Source organism: Somniosus microcephalus, chromosome 6, assembly GCF_052327205.1.
Source record: "Somniosus microcephalus isolate GS21.2 chromosome 6, FLI_Smic_1.0, whole genome shotgun sequence".
NCBI lineage: Eukaryota > Metazoa > Chordata > Chondrichthyes > Squaliformes > Somniosidae > Somniosus > Somniosus microcephalus.
Window position 1 is genome coordinate 251,373,136 of NC_140992.1, and position 16,698 is coordinate 251,389,833.

At 41.6% G+C, this 16,698-nt stretch overlaps 1 protein-coding gene across 4 annotated transcripts in view; it reads left to right on the forward strand.

Moving 5' to 3' along the window:
- Nucleotides 1–16,698, forward strand: part of cmip (c-Maf inducing protein) — a 251,793-nt gene that overhangs the window by 202,251 nt on the left and 32,844 nt on the right. For 2 of the 4 annotated variants that reach the window (XM_085991750.1, XM_085991753.1), the window contains exons 11-14: nucleotides 4,280–4,345; nucleotides 6,711–6,737; nucleotides 9,282–9,330; nucleotides 14,596–14,721. In XM_085991750.1, the coding sequence (XP_085847876.1) occupies nucleotides 4,280–4,345; nucleotides 6,711–6,737; nucleotides 9,282–9,330; nucleotides 14,596–14,721 (268 nt within the window). The remainder of the gene's footprint in view (nucleotides 1–4,279; nucleotides 4,346–6,710; nucleotides 6,738–9,281; nucleotides 9,331–14,595; nucleotides 14,722–16,698) is intronic. The other 2 variants (XM_085991751.1, XM_085991752.1) reach the window with 2 other exon arrangements.

Here is a 16,698-nt window from a genome sequence, read left to right on the forward strand (position 1 = left end):
TTTAGAGTTGGTGATCATTGAACAGCACTTAATCAGATTCTGACAGACATATGCTTAATTGTGAGCTGCATAAAGTTACCTTTCTCAGGCATCAGGGAGCTTAACTCATCCATTAGAATGCCTACAGGGAAAGGTAGATTACCAGCATGTGTTGTCAGTTAGGACTCATAGACAGCCTACCAAACAAATAACAACATGGATCATGGCTGTTAGGCAAAAATGGGGGCGTTAGCAGCAGAGCAACCATCACACCTGAATCCGCCTCCATTTCCATTTTCTGTGAAGGGACCTGTTAATTCTCTTATTAACGAACTAGCTATCAACTATTAGTGATAAATCATAACACCATTAAGAACATAAGAACATAAGAATTAGGAGCAGGAGTAAACCATACAGCCCCTTGAGCTTGCTCCGCCATTCAATAAGATCATGGCTGAACTTTTACATCAACTCCACTTTTCCGCCCGATCCCCATATCCCTTGATTCCCTTAGTCTTCAATAATCTATCGATCTCAGTCTTGAATATACTCAACAACTGACCCTCCACAGACCTCTAGGATAGAGACGTTCAAAGATTCACAACCCTCCGAGTGAAGACATTTCTCCTCATCTCCGACGTAAATGGCCAACCCCTTATCCTGAGACTATGACCCCTAGTTCTCGACTATCTAGCCAGGTGAAACAACCTCTCAGCATCTACACTCTCAAGCCCTCTAAGAATTTTATACATTTCAATGAGATCTCCTCTCATTCTTCTAAACACCAGAGAATATAGGCCCATTCTACTCAATCTCTCCTCATAGGACTGCCCTCTCATACCAGGAATCAATCTAGTCAACCTTCGTTACACCCCCTCTAAGGCAAGTATATCCTTCCTTGGGTAAGGAGACCAAAACTGTACAGAGTACCCCAGATGTGGTCTCTCCAAAGCCCTAAATAACTGCAGCAAGACTTCCTTGCTCTTATACAGACTCCTAGATTGTGTATAGGAACATAGTAACAGGAGTAGGCCATTTAGCCCCTCAAGACTGTTCTGCCATTCAGTGAGATCATGGCTGATCTGTGACCTAATCCCATATACCCACCTTTGCCCCATATTCCTTAATACTCCTGATTAACAGAAATCTGTCAATCTCAGATTTAAATTAACAATTGATCGAGCATCAATTGCCACTTGCGGAAGAGAGTTCCAAACTTCTACCACCCTTTGTGTGTAGAAGTGTTTCCTAACTTCACTCTTGAAAGGCCTGGCTCTATATTTTAGGCTAAGCCCCCTAGTCCTAGATTCCCCAACCAGTGCAAATAGTTTCTCTCTATCTACCCTATTACAGGAAACTTTGTGCTATCCGGCACCCATGGGACCGAGCTACTGCCGTTTTTTTAAAAGCTCCGGATAGACCAGCGTCAATGTTATCAGATAGGAGCTTTTCATCGCAGTATCTGATCACAAACACTGTTGCTCAGCAACAGCTTGTAAACACTCGGCCCGTGGCTTGGAAGCGTCTCTGAAGCTGTTGCTAAGATACAGAGACGCTTTCTAGAGCCTGCCGTGTCTGACCACAAACACTGTTGCTCAGCAACAGCTTGTAAACACTCGGCCCGTGGCTTGGAAGCGTCTCTGAAGCTGTTGCTAAGATACAGAGACGCTTTCTAGAGCCTGCCGTATCTGACCACAAACACTGTTGCTCAGCAACAGCTTGTAAACACTCGGCCCAGTAGCTTGGAAGCGCCTCTGAAGCTGTTGCTAAGCGACAAAGACGCTTTCCAGAGCCTGCCTGTGAAAAGAATGCTAGGAGAAAAAAAAACACCTAACCAAAACGGCTGCTGATTTCTGCCGTTAGATCAAAGTTGCCGGACATTCAACTTCCGAATAGCTCAAAGTTTCCTGTACTTCCCCTTAATATCTTGAAAACTTCGATTAGATCACCCATTCATCATCTAAATTCCAGGGAATACAATTCTAGTTTGTATAATCTCGCTTCATAATTTAACCCTTGGAGTCCAGGTATCATTCTAGTAAACCTATGCTGCACTCCCTCCAAGGCCAGTATATCCGTCCTAAGGTGTGGTGCACAGAACTGAACACAGTACTCCAGGTGTGGTCTAACCAGGGCTTTGTATAGCTGCAGCATGACTTCTAACCCCTTGTATTCTAGTCCTCTGTATATAAAGGCCAGCATTCCATTAGCCTTTTTGATATTTTTTTTGTACCTATCCATGACATTTTAATGATTTATGTACATGGACCCCAATATCACTTTGGACCTCCACTGCTTCTAGATTATCACCATTTAGAAAGTACTCTGAGCTATTCTTTTTAGATCCAAAGTGGATGGCCTCACATTGCCTATATTGAAATCCATTTGCGACAATTTTGCATTGCTTAGAATGCCGCTTATCTTTGTGTCATCAGCAAACTTGGATATGTGGATCTCTATCCCGTCATCTAAGTCATTAATAAATACAGTGAATAGTTGACGTCCCAACACAGATCCTTGCGGGACGCCACTAGCCACATCCTGCCAATTAGACTACCTGCCCATTATCCCTACTCTCTGTCTCCTGTCGCTCAGCCAATTTCCTAGCCAGGTCAATAATTTTCCCTCAATTCCATGACCTTCAACTTTAGCTAACAGTCTCTTATGAGGGACTTTATTGAATGAGTGGACTCCATTTAAACCGGGCTGGGACCAGTGTCCTGGCGAATTGAGTAACTAGGATGGTAGTCCCAAAACCCGCAACCTCTACCACCTAGAAGGACAAGGGCAGCAGACGCATGGGAACACCACCACCTCCAAGTTCCCTTCCAAGTCACACACCATCCTGACTTGGAAGTATATCGCCATTCCTTCATTGTCTCTGGGTCAAAATCCTGGAACTCTCTCCCTAACAGCACAATGGGAGTACCCTCACCATACGAACTACAACAGTTCAAGAAGGCAGCTCACCACCACCTTCTCAAGGGCAACTAGGGATGGGCAATAAATGCTGGCCTTGCCAGCGACGCCCACATCCTATGAATTAATTTTAAAAAGAGATAGGGCTTTAAACTATTAAGAGGGAGGGAGGGTTCAGGTAAAGGTAAATCTATAATTCATAGGTTTAGCAGAATCCCACACGAAGTATCAGTCATTAAGGACAATCTTCACAACTGACAGCCTGCTATACAATCTAAAGCATTATTTGTTCATTTAAGATAGAAAGCAGTGTTCTATCATTCTCATACTTACTTGTATGGCTGGAAAACATAACCATCCTAAACATGTTGACAAATCAAGGTGTCAAGAAAGGAACACTGCAAGTTTTGCTAGATGATTACCCTGTAATTTTCTGGTTGAGATTTTTACGTTGCATCACTTTTCCTGTAGAATCAGCTGCATGATTCACGCAAGCTACAGCCAAAATTAAGTGTTCAGATAAAGCTAGGCAATTATAAAAGAATATTTTGATCTTAACATGGATTTCATGCTGTAGAAAAAATCCCTACATGAAGCAAACATGTATTACTGTAATATGAAATTTGTTCTTGTCAGACTTATTGTTGATTAGTGTGGCCTATGTGTCTGTAACAGCAGATCTGACCAAGCTCCTGGTGTTTTTTGAGTGTGTAAAGCGACTATATCTCACCAGCAGCAGAGTGATTTTTTTATCATGGCCTCTCACATAGGTGGAAAATACCCAGAATTTACTCCCAATGATATATTCATTGGTAGCATATTCTCTTTAAGAGCAGATGACCCCTTGTGTCTTATCATGGCTTTTAAATCCATTCTAGAACAGTGTGTGCAGTTATGAGTTATTACCAGAAAATTCACACAAATGTATCAACAGTTTTATATTTCACTCCTGTAAATGGCTGGCTTTGGATGATGAAATATTTACTTCCAACAAATAAATCATTTTATATAGAAATATTCTGGAACATTCTAACCAACACCAATACACTGGGCGCTCCTATCCTACCCCTGATGCCTAAGGGAATCCAGGGATATGGGACTAGGCGGGAAAGTGGAGTTGAGGTTCAAGATCAGCCATGATCTCATTGATCGGCGCAGCAGGCTCGAGGGGCCGTATGGCCTACTCCTGCTCCTATTTCTTATGTTCTTAAACAGTTTTTGGAACCTCATTTGTTTTTCACATTCAGAATTTCTGGTTATCAGTTGTGATGAAATATGCAAGGTAGTTTCATATATTTGTTTACTTTTAGAAAAATTGTGTGTTTGTTGTAACAGAAATGTAACTAGTGCAAGAGCTGAGATCTGTTTGTCTATCCCACAGGTCAGATTATGATGACTGGAGACCTGCTCTTGCTAGCCTGCTTCAGCCCATTCCCTTTCCCAAAGAGTAAGTATAGGCACATACAGAACAAATTTATTGCCTGTAGAATGTATTTTCTTTTATATGAAAATCACAGTTTTGCCTCCCAGTTGCCAAGGTAAGGAACATAATAGTGTGGGCGGTAAAGCATCCTAAAAGGGAGGGAACAATGCTAAAATTATGATTCATACATAAATCAGTGACGTAGAATAGAGTAAGATTGAGCTCATGTAGGGAAAGTTTGATGAGTTAAGGTTCTAGACTAAAAGGGCAAGATCTCGAAGGTAGAGTAGAAAGAGGGAACCACCCGGGAATATAATGACAAAATAATTAAACACATCAGTCTAGGGAGTGAAGGAAGTGATAGCCTCAAACCTCCTATATATGAATGTTGGGAGTCTTAGGATTAAAATGGGAAACCTAGAAGAGCTCCTTGCTGGAGAGGGAAGCTGTGATAGAACAATTATCACAGACACCTGGTTCAATGCTGACATGGGTGGGTAAATGTACAGGACTATACAGGAATACAGATTATTTTGTGAGATAAAAATATAAACATGGGAAGTGGTGTAGCACTTATGTGAAAGAGAACTTAATTAAAACTGAGATAAACTTGGTGTGTATAAGGTGGAAATTCTGTAGATATGGATGACAGACATGAAGAAAGCAAAATAACTTACGGGCATCTGCTAAATACTACTAGGTCAGGAGGAGGCATTGAACCAAGAATGTTGAATGAAGCATACAGGAACAGATGCAGTTGTTATAGGTGACTTCAGTTTACCAGGAATAGATTGGGAAATCAATAATGGGTGAGATAAGAGAAAGGACATTATCCTAGACACAATATTAGATCATTAATTGGAACAAATGGTCAAGGAGCCCAGCTAGGAGATGGTCTTGTAGGGAGAATCCCACTGGGAGCCTATCGTGACTATCAAATGTCCCCCAAACCAGGGAAATGGGATAGGGGCTGGTGGAAATCCTACCACACGAGAACTCTACCCCGAAGAGGAGAATCCAAGAATTAGTTCAGACCAATACAATGGAAATAATATCTATTCAGTGAATACTGTAGGCATCTTTTTTTGACTTGCGCTATGTTGCACTCACATTGCCTACACAGCCCCTCTCCTGCATGAGGAAGTTCTCAGTACTGAGAGCAGGGGTTTCTGGCCAAACCAATCATTTTCTTACTTGTCGCTACATTATAGATATTGGGAAAACTTGGATCATTTAGCCCAAAGTGAATTTTTGCTAACTCCCTCCCTTCATTTATATGTGGTCCATTAAGTAGAATCCACTTAGTGACATCTACTGGCCTCCCTAATGCATCTTCCCCCTGCTTGCAATTCAAGCAAGCAATCAATGACTGCAACATAGGGATTGATAGTCCAAATACTCTGCAAAATGCAGAGGTAAAATATCAATTAAATTCTTAGTTCCAATTAAATTGCCACTCACCAATTGGAAAATGCTTTTCAGCCACAATTAAGTACGATTGGGTTTGTGTCTGTTTTATGAGTTTTGGAGGCAAAGCATGGATTTGCATACCTCAACGAAAGCTAATACAAATTGACCATCGGACTTGAACGTATTACTGAGTGAGCCAACAGTGGCCAATTGTCCAAAATTAAAAGATATTTCTGTAGCTTAAAGGGAATAACTTCTGTGGTTTCCTTTTAATGTAAGCAGTTATGTTGCAGTTCACAAACCGCCCGTATTAAGTTTCTCATGTAGACTGCATTGTTTAGCTAGGGGATCAGCATGAAATATAGTCTCTGCTATGCAGTGCAATGCCTTGGGACTCAGAATAATGAGTATGATGGTTTGGAAATTATAACCCTAGGGGTGAGAATTAGAAGTTTTAATTGAGCTATCTTCTGACTCACTATGTGTCTACATTATGTCAGCCTCTGTCGGCCCATTCTGTCACATGTGTCATCTAGTTAGCACAGCTAACTTCAACCAAAACTCATAAACAAGGCAAGGAAAACAAAGGATGACATTTTGATATTTTATTTTGTTGTCTAGTGAGCTGCAAATAGGATCCTAGAGTTCACTAAGATGTTTGCTAAATCTAACATGGTCCATTGAATGACCTTTTACAGGTTCTCTAATGTATTATACTAATTACACGTGCCCATAATTAAATTCCCATGCACTTACCTGTACACCTCGAACCTTTTAAGTATTGATAATAAAAAACCTTAATTTATCAACAGCTACTTTTCATTTCTGTTCTCTACGTATCTAACATATTATGGCTGGAATTTATGATCTCTTTGTAAAAATACTTTAAAATGTAATAGACCATATAGAATTAACCCATAAATTTTACACGGTTGTATTAAGGATGAATATATAAAATTTCTGTGCATTTTATCAACAGGGCACTCGCACATGTGAAGTTCGCAAAGTAAGTAACATACTTGATATGTTTTAATTCATAAAGATGGGATTTTCATGAATGCAAATATTGTTTTGAAAGATTTACAGTTCAATTTAATTTCTCCATTAATATCCCAAGTGTGTAACAGTGAAGTACGTGTACAAAAATATACTGAACTGTGAGACATTTCTTTATGCTCTGCATTCCTTATATGCAGGCATAAATGGCATTTACTGTGTCTTCCTACCCCCCGCCCCCCACCCTGGCCAGCAAGTAAACTATTCCCTTCTTTCAATTGTTCTTATGAGAAACCATTATAAGATATATGGAGAACAAATGTGCCTCTTAAACCAGGGATACCCAGCATAAGATTTACAGCTAAATCTGGCCCATCTGACTCTTTGAGCTTATCCCTAATGCACCTGTTTATTCCCCAAACCACCGAATTGTTGTACAGTAAAATACTGATAATTAATCAGCTCTCATTCTTGTTCATTTTTTTAAAAATGGTTCCCACGATGCATTAAATTAATCTTGTCCCTTAGCTGGATGACATGGAGTGATTTATTAAAGAATGTTATTTGCACATTGTTTGATTAAATGGGATTGAATTCTCTTGAAATAGAATACTTCAGATATTTGATTATTGATTTACTGAGAAGGAGACATTCCAGCTCCTAAGGTTGTGCGTCAGTAGTATAAATCATACCTTCTCCATTGGCAGGGTGCCTATGTACTGCATGGTACTCTATGGGTATACTTCTGTAGTGTGTGCATATGTATAATTCTGACATTTAAAAAAAAATCCAGTTATTCATGATTAGATAGTTTCAATATAATTGTGTGATAAATTGTACAATTCAACACAATTGGTTTGTGCACTAGTACAGCATGTTATATCTGCAGGGATAATCATAGGTCCACAGTTCCACACTGCCTTCTGGACATCTTTAGTAATAGTTTCTTCAGTTACTAAAGTGAGCTAACATACTCCACCAATAATTTCACTCACAATGACCAGAGGAAAATATACCTACACATAGGTATAATGCAATAATCAAATATTTCAGCTATGATCTATGGTTCTATTCTAAGATACATAACTCATCAATACATAGAGAGCAGATCTTGTTTTCAAACAATACAATGATGTAAATTATGTTGAAACACGTCATCTTGTCACTTGAATGTGATGAAAATAACGCAGGGCTCATCAAGCTCTAGTCTCTCCATCACCCAAGAAAAGAATTTATTAAAACACTGACTTCACAAAGACAGTGACTCAGTGATGTCACCTGGCTTCTACTCAGTACCTGCTGAGTGCTCACATGAGTAGATAGATGTACAGCTGGCATGGGTACAATGGCCCAGAAATTCAGGTCAGGGGCTTCCCGCGGGTGTAAGCCCCCGACCTGCACTTACCTTGCGCACCGGCCGTTGAGCTCTGGGCCCCCGTGGAATCCCGATCCGGGGCCTGGTCCAGCTGCCGGCGCGCAGTGCTTGCGTATCCCAGGGGCGCAGTTAGTTCAGTGCGTCCCCTGGGATCACGTGGGCCATGGGGAGCCAATTGGAGCAGGGAATGCTCCATTCATAAGTCTGACAGGAAGAGCTGTCAAGACTTATAAACACTACGGCCCCAAAACAGCACTAAATCTTCAACAAAAATGTTTTTAAATCATATTTTCTAAATAAACTATAAATTACATGAAATAACTATTTGAAACAATAATTTAAATTTTTGAAATTTTTTTTTTTTCCTAACGGGGCTAAAAATAAACTTACCTTGCTTTAAAGTATTTAAAAATAATAAACCTGTGGAAAAAATGTTTTAATTTTAATTAATTCACCACTTACCTTGTAAAAAGCAGGCCTTATGCCTGCTTTTTACATTTCTAAATTCTGGAGACTTACCCTCCCGGGAAAACCTGTATTTAAAAAAAAAAAAAAATGAAGTTCGATGCGCACGCGCAGCCTCTCCTGCGCACGCGTTCGACCTCTGAACCCCTTCGTTCAGAGGAACGGAAATGCCGGTTTCCCACGCATGCGCAGTGCATGCAGGAAACCGGCACTTCTATTGGGCCTACGGGTGAGTACCCCGTGCGTACTCACCCGTGGAGACCCGAAATTCTGGGCCATTATGTTTAACCAGGACAGATCAGCAGCACTTGCTGATTGCTCATGAATTTCCAATTTAAAAGCAGATAAAGGGTTAACAAAAAGCCAGGAAATCCTTTTGATGGATTTTACCTATTGAAATGGCTGGGGTCTTGCTCACAGTTGGGCAGGAGTCCGGTCATGTCAACTTACAACAGCAATTGGGGTAATTTCAAGCTTTTATCTGAAAAAGTGTAATCAAGCCTTGACGTACTGTCTTGGCCTAATGTCTGATCTTCTAGTCTGTTGTGATTCCTCATTTCAAGTTAATTTACTGTCAGCAGCAGAAACTAGCAATGGTAGAGACGAATCTTATTTTTAGCAAAATGTCCTATCGCACATTTATATTATACCCATTGCTTGTTAAGACAATAAGAGCTGGGTGGTTTATAATTATCTACTTGTACTTTTTCTCAGGGAATTAAAGTATGTCATACAGAGATTTGCAGAAGACCCAAGACAAGAGGTGAGTAAAATCTGCAAAATAACTTGATAAAAAATATTATAACCTAGAAGTTACAGATGGCAATATTAGCAGACAAATGTTTGTATGGTATTCTTTTGTCTGCTATAATTCAGGAGTTAATCCATTTATTGTAGCCTATAAAGGTAACAGGCCTGAAAATATTCAGGCTCACTAGTGGAACTATGGCAGGAGTGAGGCATAAGAGTGGTTAATGCCTCCTCTAAAATAGCAGACAGAGGAATATCTTACAATGTTAAGTATTTGCCTACTTATATCTCCAACTGTAATTTCTAGGCATGTGTTTATAAACTACACTTAAATATACTTTGTATTTAATGAATCATAGAACAGTACAGCACGGGAGGAGGCCATTCGGCCTATTGAGCCTGTGCCGGCTCTTTCGAGGAGCAATCCAGTTAGTCTCACTCCCCCTGCTCTTTCACCATATCCCTGCAATTTTTTCTCCTTCAAGTATTTATACAATTCTCTTTTGAAGGCTACTATTGAATCTGTATTCACCACCCTCTCCGCCAGTACATTCCAAATCCTAACCACTCGTTGCGTAAAAATGCTTTTCCTCATGTCGCCTCTGGTTCTTTTGTCAATCACCTTAAATCTGTGCCCTCTCGTTATTGACCCTTCAGCCATTGGAAACAGTTTCTCTTTATTTACTCTATCTAAACCCTTCATGATTTTAAACACTTCTATCAAATCTCCTCTTCGCCTTCTCTGCTCTAAGGAGAACAACCCCAGCTTCTCCAGTCTATCCACGTAACTAGAATCCCTCATCCCTGGAACCATTCGAGTAACTCTCTTCTGTACCCTTTCCAAAGACTTCATGACTTTCCTAAACTGTGGTGCCCAGAATTGGACACAATACTCCAGCTGGGACCGAACTAGTGTTTTATATCAGTTTAGCATAAATTCCTGGCTTTTGTGCTCTGTGCCTCTATTTATAAAGCTCAGGGTCCCATATGCTTTATTAACTGCTTCGTTAACCTGTAATGTCACCTTCAAAGTTTTGTGCACAAGCACCCCCTTTAAAATTGCACCATTTAGCATGTATTTTCTCTCCTCATTCTTCCTACCAAAATGTATCACCTCACACTTTTCTGTGTTGAATTTCATCTGCTATGTGTCTGCCCATTCCACCAGCCTATCTATATCCACTTGAAATCTATTACTATCTTCCTCAATGTTTACTACACTTCTATGTTTCATGTCTTCTGCAAATTTCAAAATTGTGCCCTGTACCCCTCAAGTCCAAGTCAAAAATGTGTATCAAAAACAGCAGTAATCCTAGTAATGGACCTTGGGGAACTCCACTGTATAGCTTCCTCCCGTCTGGAAAACGCATTCACCGCAATTCTCTGTTTCCTGTCCCTTAGCCAATTTTGTATCCATGCTGCTATTGCTCCTTTTATCCCATGGGCTTCAATTTGGCTAACAAGCCTAATATGTGGTGCTTTATCAAACGCCTTTTATAAGTCCATATACACATCAACAGCACTGCCCTCATCCACCCTCTCTGTTACCTCGTCAAAAAACTCAATCAGATTAGTCAAACACGATTTGCCCTTAACAAATCCATGCTGGCTCTCTTTTATTAGCCCATGCTTGTCCAAATGGCTGTTAATTTTCTCCCGGATTATTGTCTCTAAAAGCTTCCCCACTGATGTTAAACTGACTGGTCTGTAATTGCCAGGTTTATCCTTCTCCCCTTCTTTGAACAAAGGTGTAACATTTGCAATCCTCCAGTCCTCTGGCGCCACCCCTGTACCTAAGGAGGAATGGAAGATTGTGGCCAGTACCGCTGCAATTTCTACCCTTACTTCCCTCAGCATCTAATGATGCATCCCGTACGGACTGGGTGACTTATCTACTTTTAAGTACTGCCAGCCTTCCTAGTATTTCTTTATCTAGTTTTATCTCATCCAGTATGCCGGCAACCTCCTCGTTTACTACAACTTTGGCAAACTCTCCTTCCTTGGTAAACACTGATGCAAAGTACTCATTTAGGACCTCCACCAATAGTTCTCCATTTTGGTCCCTAATCGGCCTCATCACTCCTCTGACAACCCTTTTATTGTTAATATGCCTATAGAAGACCTTTGGATTCCCTTTTATGTTAGCCACCAATCTATTCTCATACTGTCTCTTTTTTCCTCTTTCACTAATCCTCTGTACTTTTTATATTCAGCCTCATTCTTCCTTGTATTATCAAGCTGACATCTGTCATACGCCCCCTTTTTCTGCTTCATCCTTCGTCGTCCAGGGAGCTCTGGCTTCACTTGTCCTCCCATTTCCCCTTATGGGAATGTACTTAGACTGTACCTGAACCATCTCCTCTTTGAAAGCCACGCATTGCTCCATTACATTTCTGCCTGCCAGCCTTTGACTCCAATTAATTCGGGCCAGATCCCTCCTCAAATTGTTGAAATTAGCTTTCTTCCAGTTGAGTATTTTTATTCTTGATTGCTTCTTGTCCTTCTCCATAACTAATCTAAACCTTACGATACTATGATCACTATTCCCGAGGTGCTCCCCGACTGACATTCTCCACTTGACCCACTTTATTCCCCAGGACTAGATCCAGCAATGCCTCCTTCCTCGTTGGGCAGGAAACATACTGATCAAGAAATTTCTCCTGAACACACTTCAGAAATTCCTCCCCTTCTCTGCCCTTAACACAATCACTGCCCCATTCAATATTGGGGTAGTTAAAGTTTCCCATTATCACTACTCTATAGTTCTTGCACCTCTCAGTAATTTCTTTGCAAATCTGCTCCTCTATCTCCTTCCCGCTATTTGGTGGCCTATAAAATATACCAAGTAGCATAATAGCTCCTTTATTGTTTCTCAACTCCAACCAAATAGATTCTGTCTTTGACCCCTCAAGGACATTCTCTCTTTCTAGCACTGTAATATTTTCCTTAATCAAAACTGCTAACCCTCCTACTTTTTTTCCTTCCCTATCTTTCCTGAATACCTTATACCTAGGAATAGTAAGCATCCAATCTTCCCTTTTTTTGAGCCAGGTCTCACTTACCACCACTACATCACATTCCCACGTGGCTATTTGTGCCTGCAGCTCACCAACCTTATTAACCACACTTCGTGCATTTACACACACGCGCTCCAAACCTAACTTAGACCTCTTTGTATTTTCTATGATCTCACCTAATTCTATATTATTTCTAACTCTAACTGTCTCTCCCAGTCCTCTGTGCACCTTGTTTATACTTTCTAATACTACATCTTGGTGGCTAACCGCCTGCCGAATTAGTTTAAACCCTCCCCCACAGCACTAGCTAACCTGCCCGCAAGGATATTGGTCCCAGCTCTGTTCAGGTGCAACTTGTTCATCTTGAACAGGTCCCTCGTGCCATAGAACTGGTCCCAATGTCCCAAGAATCTGAAGCCTTCCCTCCTAGACTCTAGCCACGCATTAACCTGCCATATCCTCCTAGTTCTACTCTCACTAGCGCATGGCACTGGGAGTAATCCAGAGATAACTACCTTTTGAGGTCCTGCTTTTTAACTTCCTCTCTAGCTCCTTAATCTCTGACTACAGGACCTCAACCTTCTTCCTCCCTATGTTGTTGATTCCGACATGGATCACGACTTCTGGCTCTTCCCCTCCCCCTCCCCCCGCCTCCACACCCCCATGGAATGTTCTGCCCCTTCTCCGTGATGTCCCTTACCCTGGCACCAGGGAGGCAACACGCCATACGGGAAAAATCTTTCAAATACTAGTGCGTCTTATCTGCATCAAATGGACGGGAAGCCAAATGGCGAGATGCCATTTTCGCACAGTTTATGGAGGAGCGGCGCAGCTCGGGAAGCAACTTCCGGATTTTCGCGTTTAACTGCGCATCTGCACTCACCTGAAGTTGTTGTCCAATTTGCGCATAAGTAACGGTGAGCGCCATTAGCCGCGTCGTTATTTTTACAGTAAATTCTGGCCCTATATCTTTTGAAGGCCCCAAATCCAACTCCGAGTCTGCATTGAGTTAGCTGATTGCAGCTGGACTGGCACCAGGGGTGCTACAATTGATTTCAGTATTGCTGGGCTAGGGAGGGGGGAAAATTAGCCAGCCCTTCCATTCATTACCCATTGTGTGGAGTCAGGCTTGGATGCAATGATCCCCAAAGCCACTGCCACGTTTACAGAACAACTCAAAATCATGGTTAGTAGTTGACCTCGTGTTTTGTCAGACTGACCCTAAAGTCAAGCCTTTGATAAAATGGCGACCACTTGACATAGGAAATTAACTCTTGCCTTGAGGATTGGTTCCAACATGAGGATTACCAATTATCCAAGAGGTAGACCATAATGAAAACACAAAACCAAAACAAAACAATAAATCAACCTACTAATTCCTAGCATCAAGTGGCCATTGTATTAATCCTGTTATGACGTGAGCCATTTTGCAATATTTGACCTTTTAAGGTTGATTTCTATCAATTCAGACTGGGTAGATTTATACCTTGTTTCACAATGTTTAATTTGTCCTTTTGCACTCAATTATGAGGTTGGCAAATTAATGTCACAGAGTAAACCCTTTCCCCCGCCCCTGCAAAATTTCATGCCAAGTATAATCTGAGGGCAGCACATTACAAAAAGTAGGCAGAATAACAGTCAGTATCTGCACATGGTAGCCTCCCCCATCTCTCTCTTTCTCTCTCTCTTCACGCCATGAGCATTCATGCTGTCTGTACGTAGGCTGCATTTGTATATGAGGAAGTGTCACATTTTGCATAGATTAGTAAAGAGATTAACTATATTAGCCCAATGAGAAGTAATGCCAATTGAGGTAAATACCAACAAGGTTGTGCAAAGCAAAATGGATTCTGAGACTAGACTAGGAACCAACCCACCCTATAAACTAGACATTGGAGTTGCAGCACATTTTTCAATTGAATCTGGCAATGTGTGTGTCTGTGTATATTATAATATATACATCATGCACTCATTGAACTAATGCAATTATTTAATCTTGTTCATTGCTTATTTAAAAAAAAGTAATTTGCATTTAAATAGAGTCATTCATTTGCTGTCAAGTCCTAGTTTTAAGTCAGGCCCTGTACACGGAAATGACTGGTTCGCTGGTTGTGAAACCATTAAATTGACCTGAAATTGAAAAGTAGATCACTGGATAAGTAAAAGTCATCCTGTACCAGTCTAATGTGGGTCACTGAGCATACGCTAACCACAGGACTTAGCACACCAGAAACTCAAGCAGATTAATTGTATTCTGGCAGGTCCATTCCTGTTTGTTGAGTGTTCGGGCTGGCAAAGATGGTTGGTTCCAGCTCTACAGTCCAGGAGGAGTAGCCTGTGATGATGATGGGGAACTTTTTGCCAGTATGGTACGTGTTTGCAATAATGTGAGTTAATACCTTCTGTTTATGTTACCAATAATCATCAGATAACATTTTGTTGATTAAACTGAGTTAAAATGGCACTTATTTACACAATATTCTATGCAGTAAATGATCCAAACCGTTAATCTTTATTGCTGGTGTTCTGTTTTATCTATTAAAAATGAGTGATAGAAAGTTTTATTTTTTGCTCAATACGTTTGCTTCTAATAGTCCCATCCTGAGTAGATTAATTGTATTCTCAGAAGCGTAATGTCAGCACACAGACTGACAAGACTTCATCCTCTATTCATTTCAGCTGGAAGTGAGGCACTTTCCAAAATGTACTTGCACATATGTTTGGCTTATGTCCTTTATTATATAAAGTCTGAAGAGTCAACGCCAGCAAATTCAAATTCAAGATACATGCTTAGGGTTCTGTAACAGTTGCATTCAATCTCTGATCACTGCTCTTTCTATGAGGATATGAACAGGAAGGAAAGTTACAATTTTCAGCAGCATATAACGATGTCACTGGTTTATTGCAAAGAAAGAAAGACTTGCATTTATATAGCACCTTTCATGACCACCGGACGTCCCAAAGTGCTTTACAGCCAATGAAGTACTTTTTGAAGTCACTGTTGTAATGTAGGAAACGCGGCAGCCAGTTTGCGCACAGCAAGGTCCCACAAACAGCAATGTGATAATGACCAGATAACCTGTTTTTAGCAATGTTAATTGAGGGATAAATATTGGCTAGGACACCGGGGATAACTCCCCTGCTCTTAGAAATAGTGCCATGTGATTTTTTACATCCACCTGAGAGAGCAGATGGGGCCTCGGTTTAACATCTCATCTGAAAGAAAACACCTCCGACAGTGCAGCACTCCCTCAGCACTGCACTGGAGTGTCAACCTAGATATTTGTGCTCAAGTCTCTGGAGTGAGACTTGAACCCCCAACCTTCTGACTCAGAGGTGAGGATGCTACCAACTGAGCCACAGCTGACACATTGCAGCCATATTCTGGGATCGATTCAGTCAGTACTGCGGTTGAAATCTCTGGCTAGATTTTGAGTGTCGAGCGGATGACCGGCAGAGGGTGCCGCCCGCCTGACAGAACCGAGGGGAGGCCCAGTCCATTTTGAGGGCCAGACCTCTACCATTCCCCCTGTGGGCTTTGGACGCCCCGGGACAGTCCACTGACTTCAGGCTGGCACAATATCGGGCAGCCCAGAGACTGGTCCAGCCCGTCAAAAGGTAGATGGGGGAGGGGTGGATCTGTTGGTAGGGGGAGGGGGGTAACCGGTGAGACCGAAACCTAGCTTCTTTTTAAGCAGTCCTACTCCTGGCCCCACAAACAAAACTTACTTTTAGCTCAGTACTGTCCTGAAATGGGAATCGAGGCCTTATAAAAACAGAAAGAAAGACTTGTATTTATATAGCTCCTTTCATGACCACCGGACGTCCCAAATTGCTTTACAACCAATGAAGTACTTTTGAAGTGTAGTCACTGTTGTAATGTGGGAAACGCAGCACTCAATCTGCGCACAGCAAGCTCCCACAAGCAACAATGTGATAATGACCAAATAATCTGTTTTTAGTGATGTTGATTGAGGGATAAATATTGGCCAGGAAACCAGGGTTAACTCTGCTGCTCTTCTTCGAAATAGTGCTATGGGACCTTTCACAACTGCCTGAGAGAGCAAACGGGGCCTCGGTTTAACGCCTCATCTGAAAGACAGTGCAGCACTCCCTCAGCACTGTGCTGGGAGTGTCCGCCTAGATTTTTGTGCTCAAGTCTCTCGAGTGGGACTCGAACCCACAACCTGCTGACTCTGAGGCGAGGGTGCTACCCACTGAGCCACTGGCTGACACATTAGCTATGTCATTGGAACACGATTTGCATATTAAAAGGGACCTACCCCCTGACACTGGCAGGCTCGTTGGCCACCTAGCAGTAGGCCCCTTTGAAGGTGGCAGCCAGAGTGCCGGCATAACCGGGG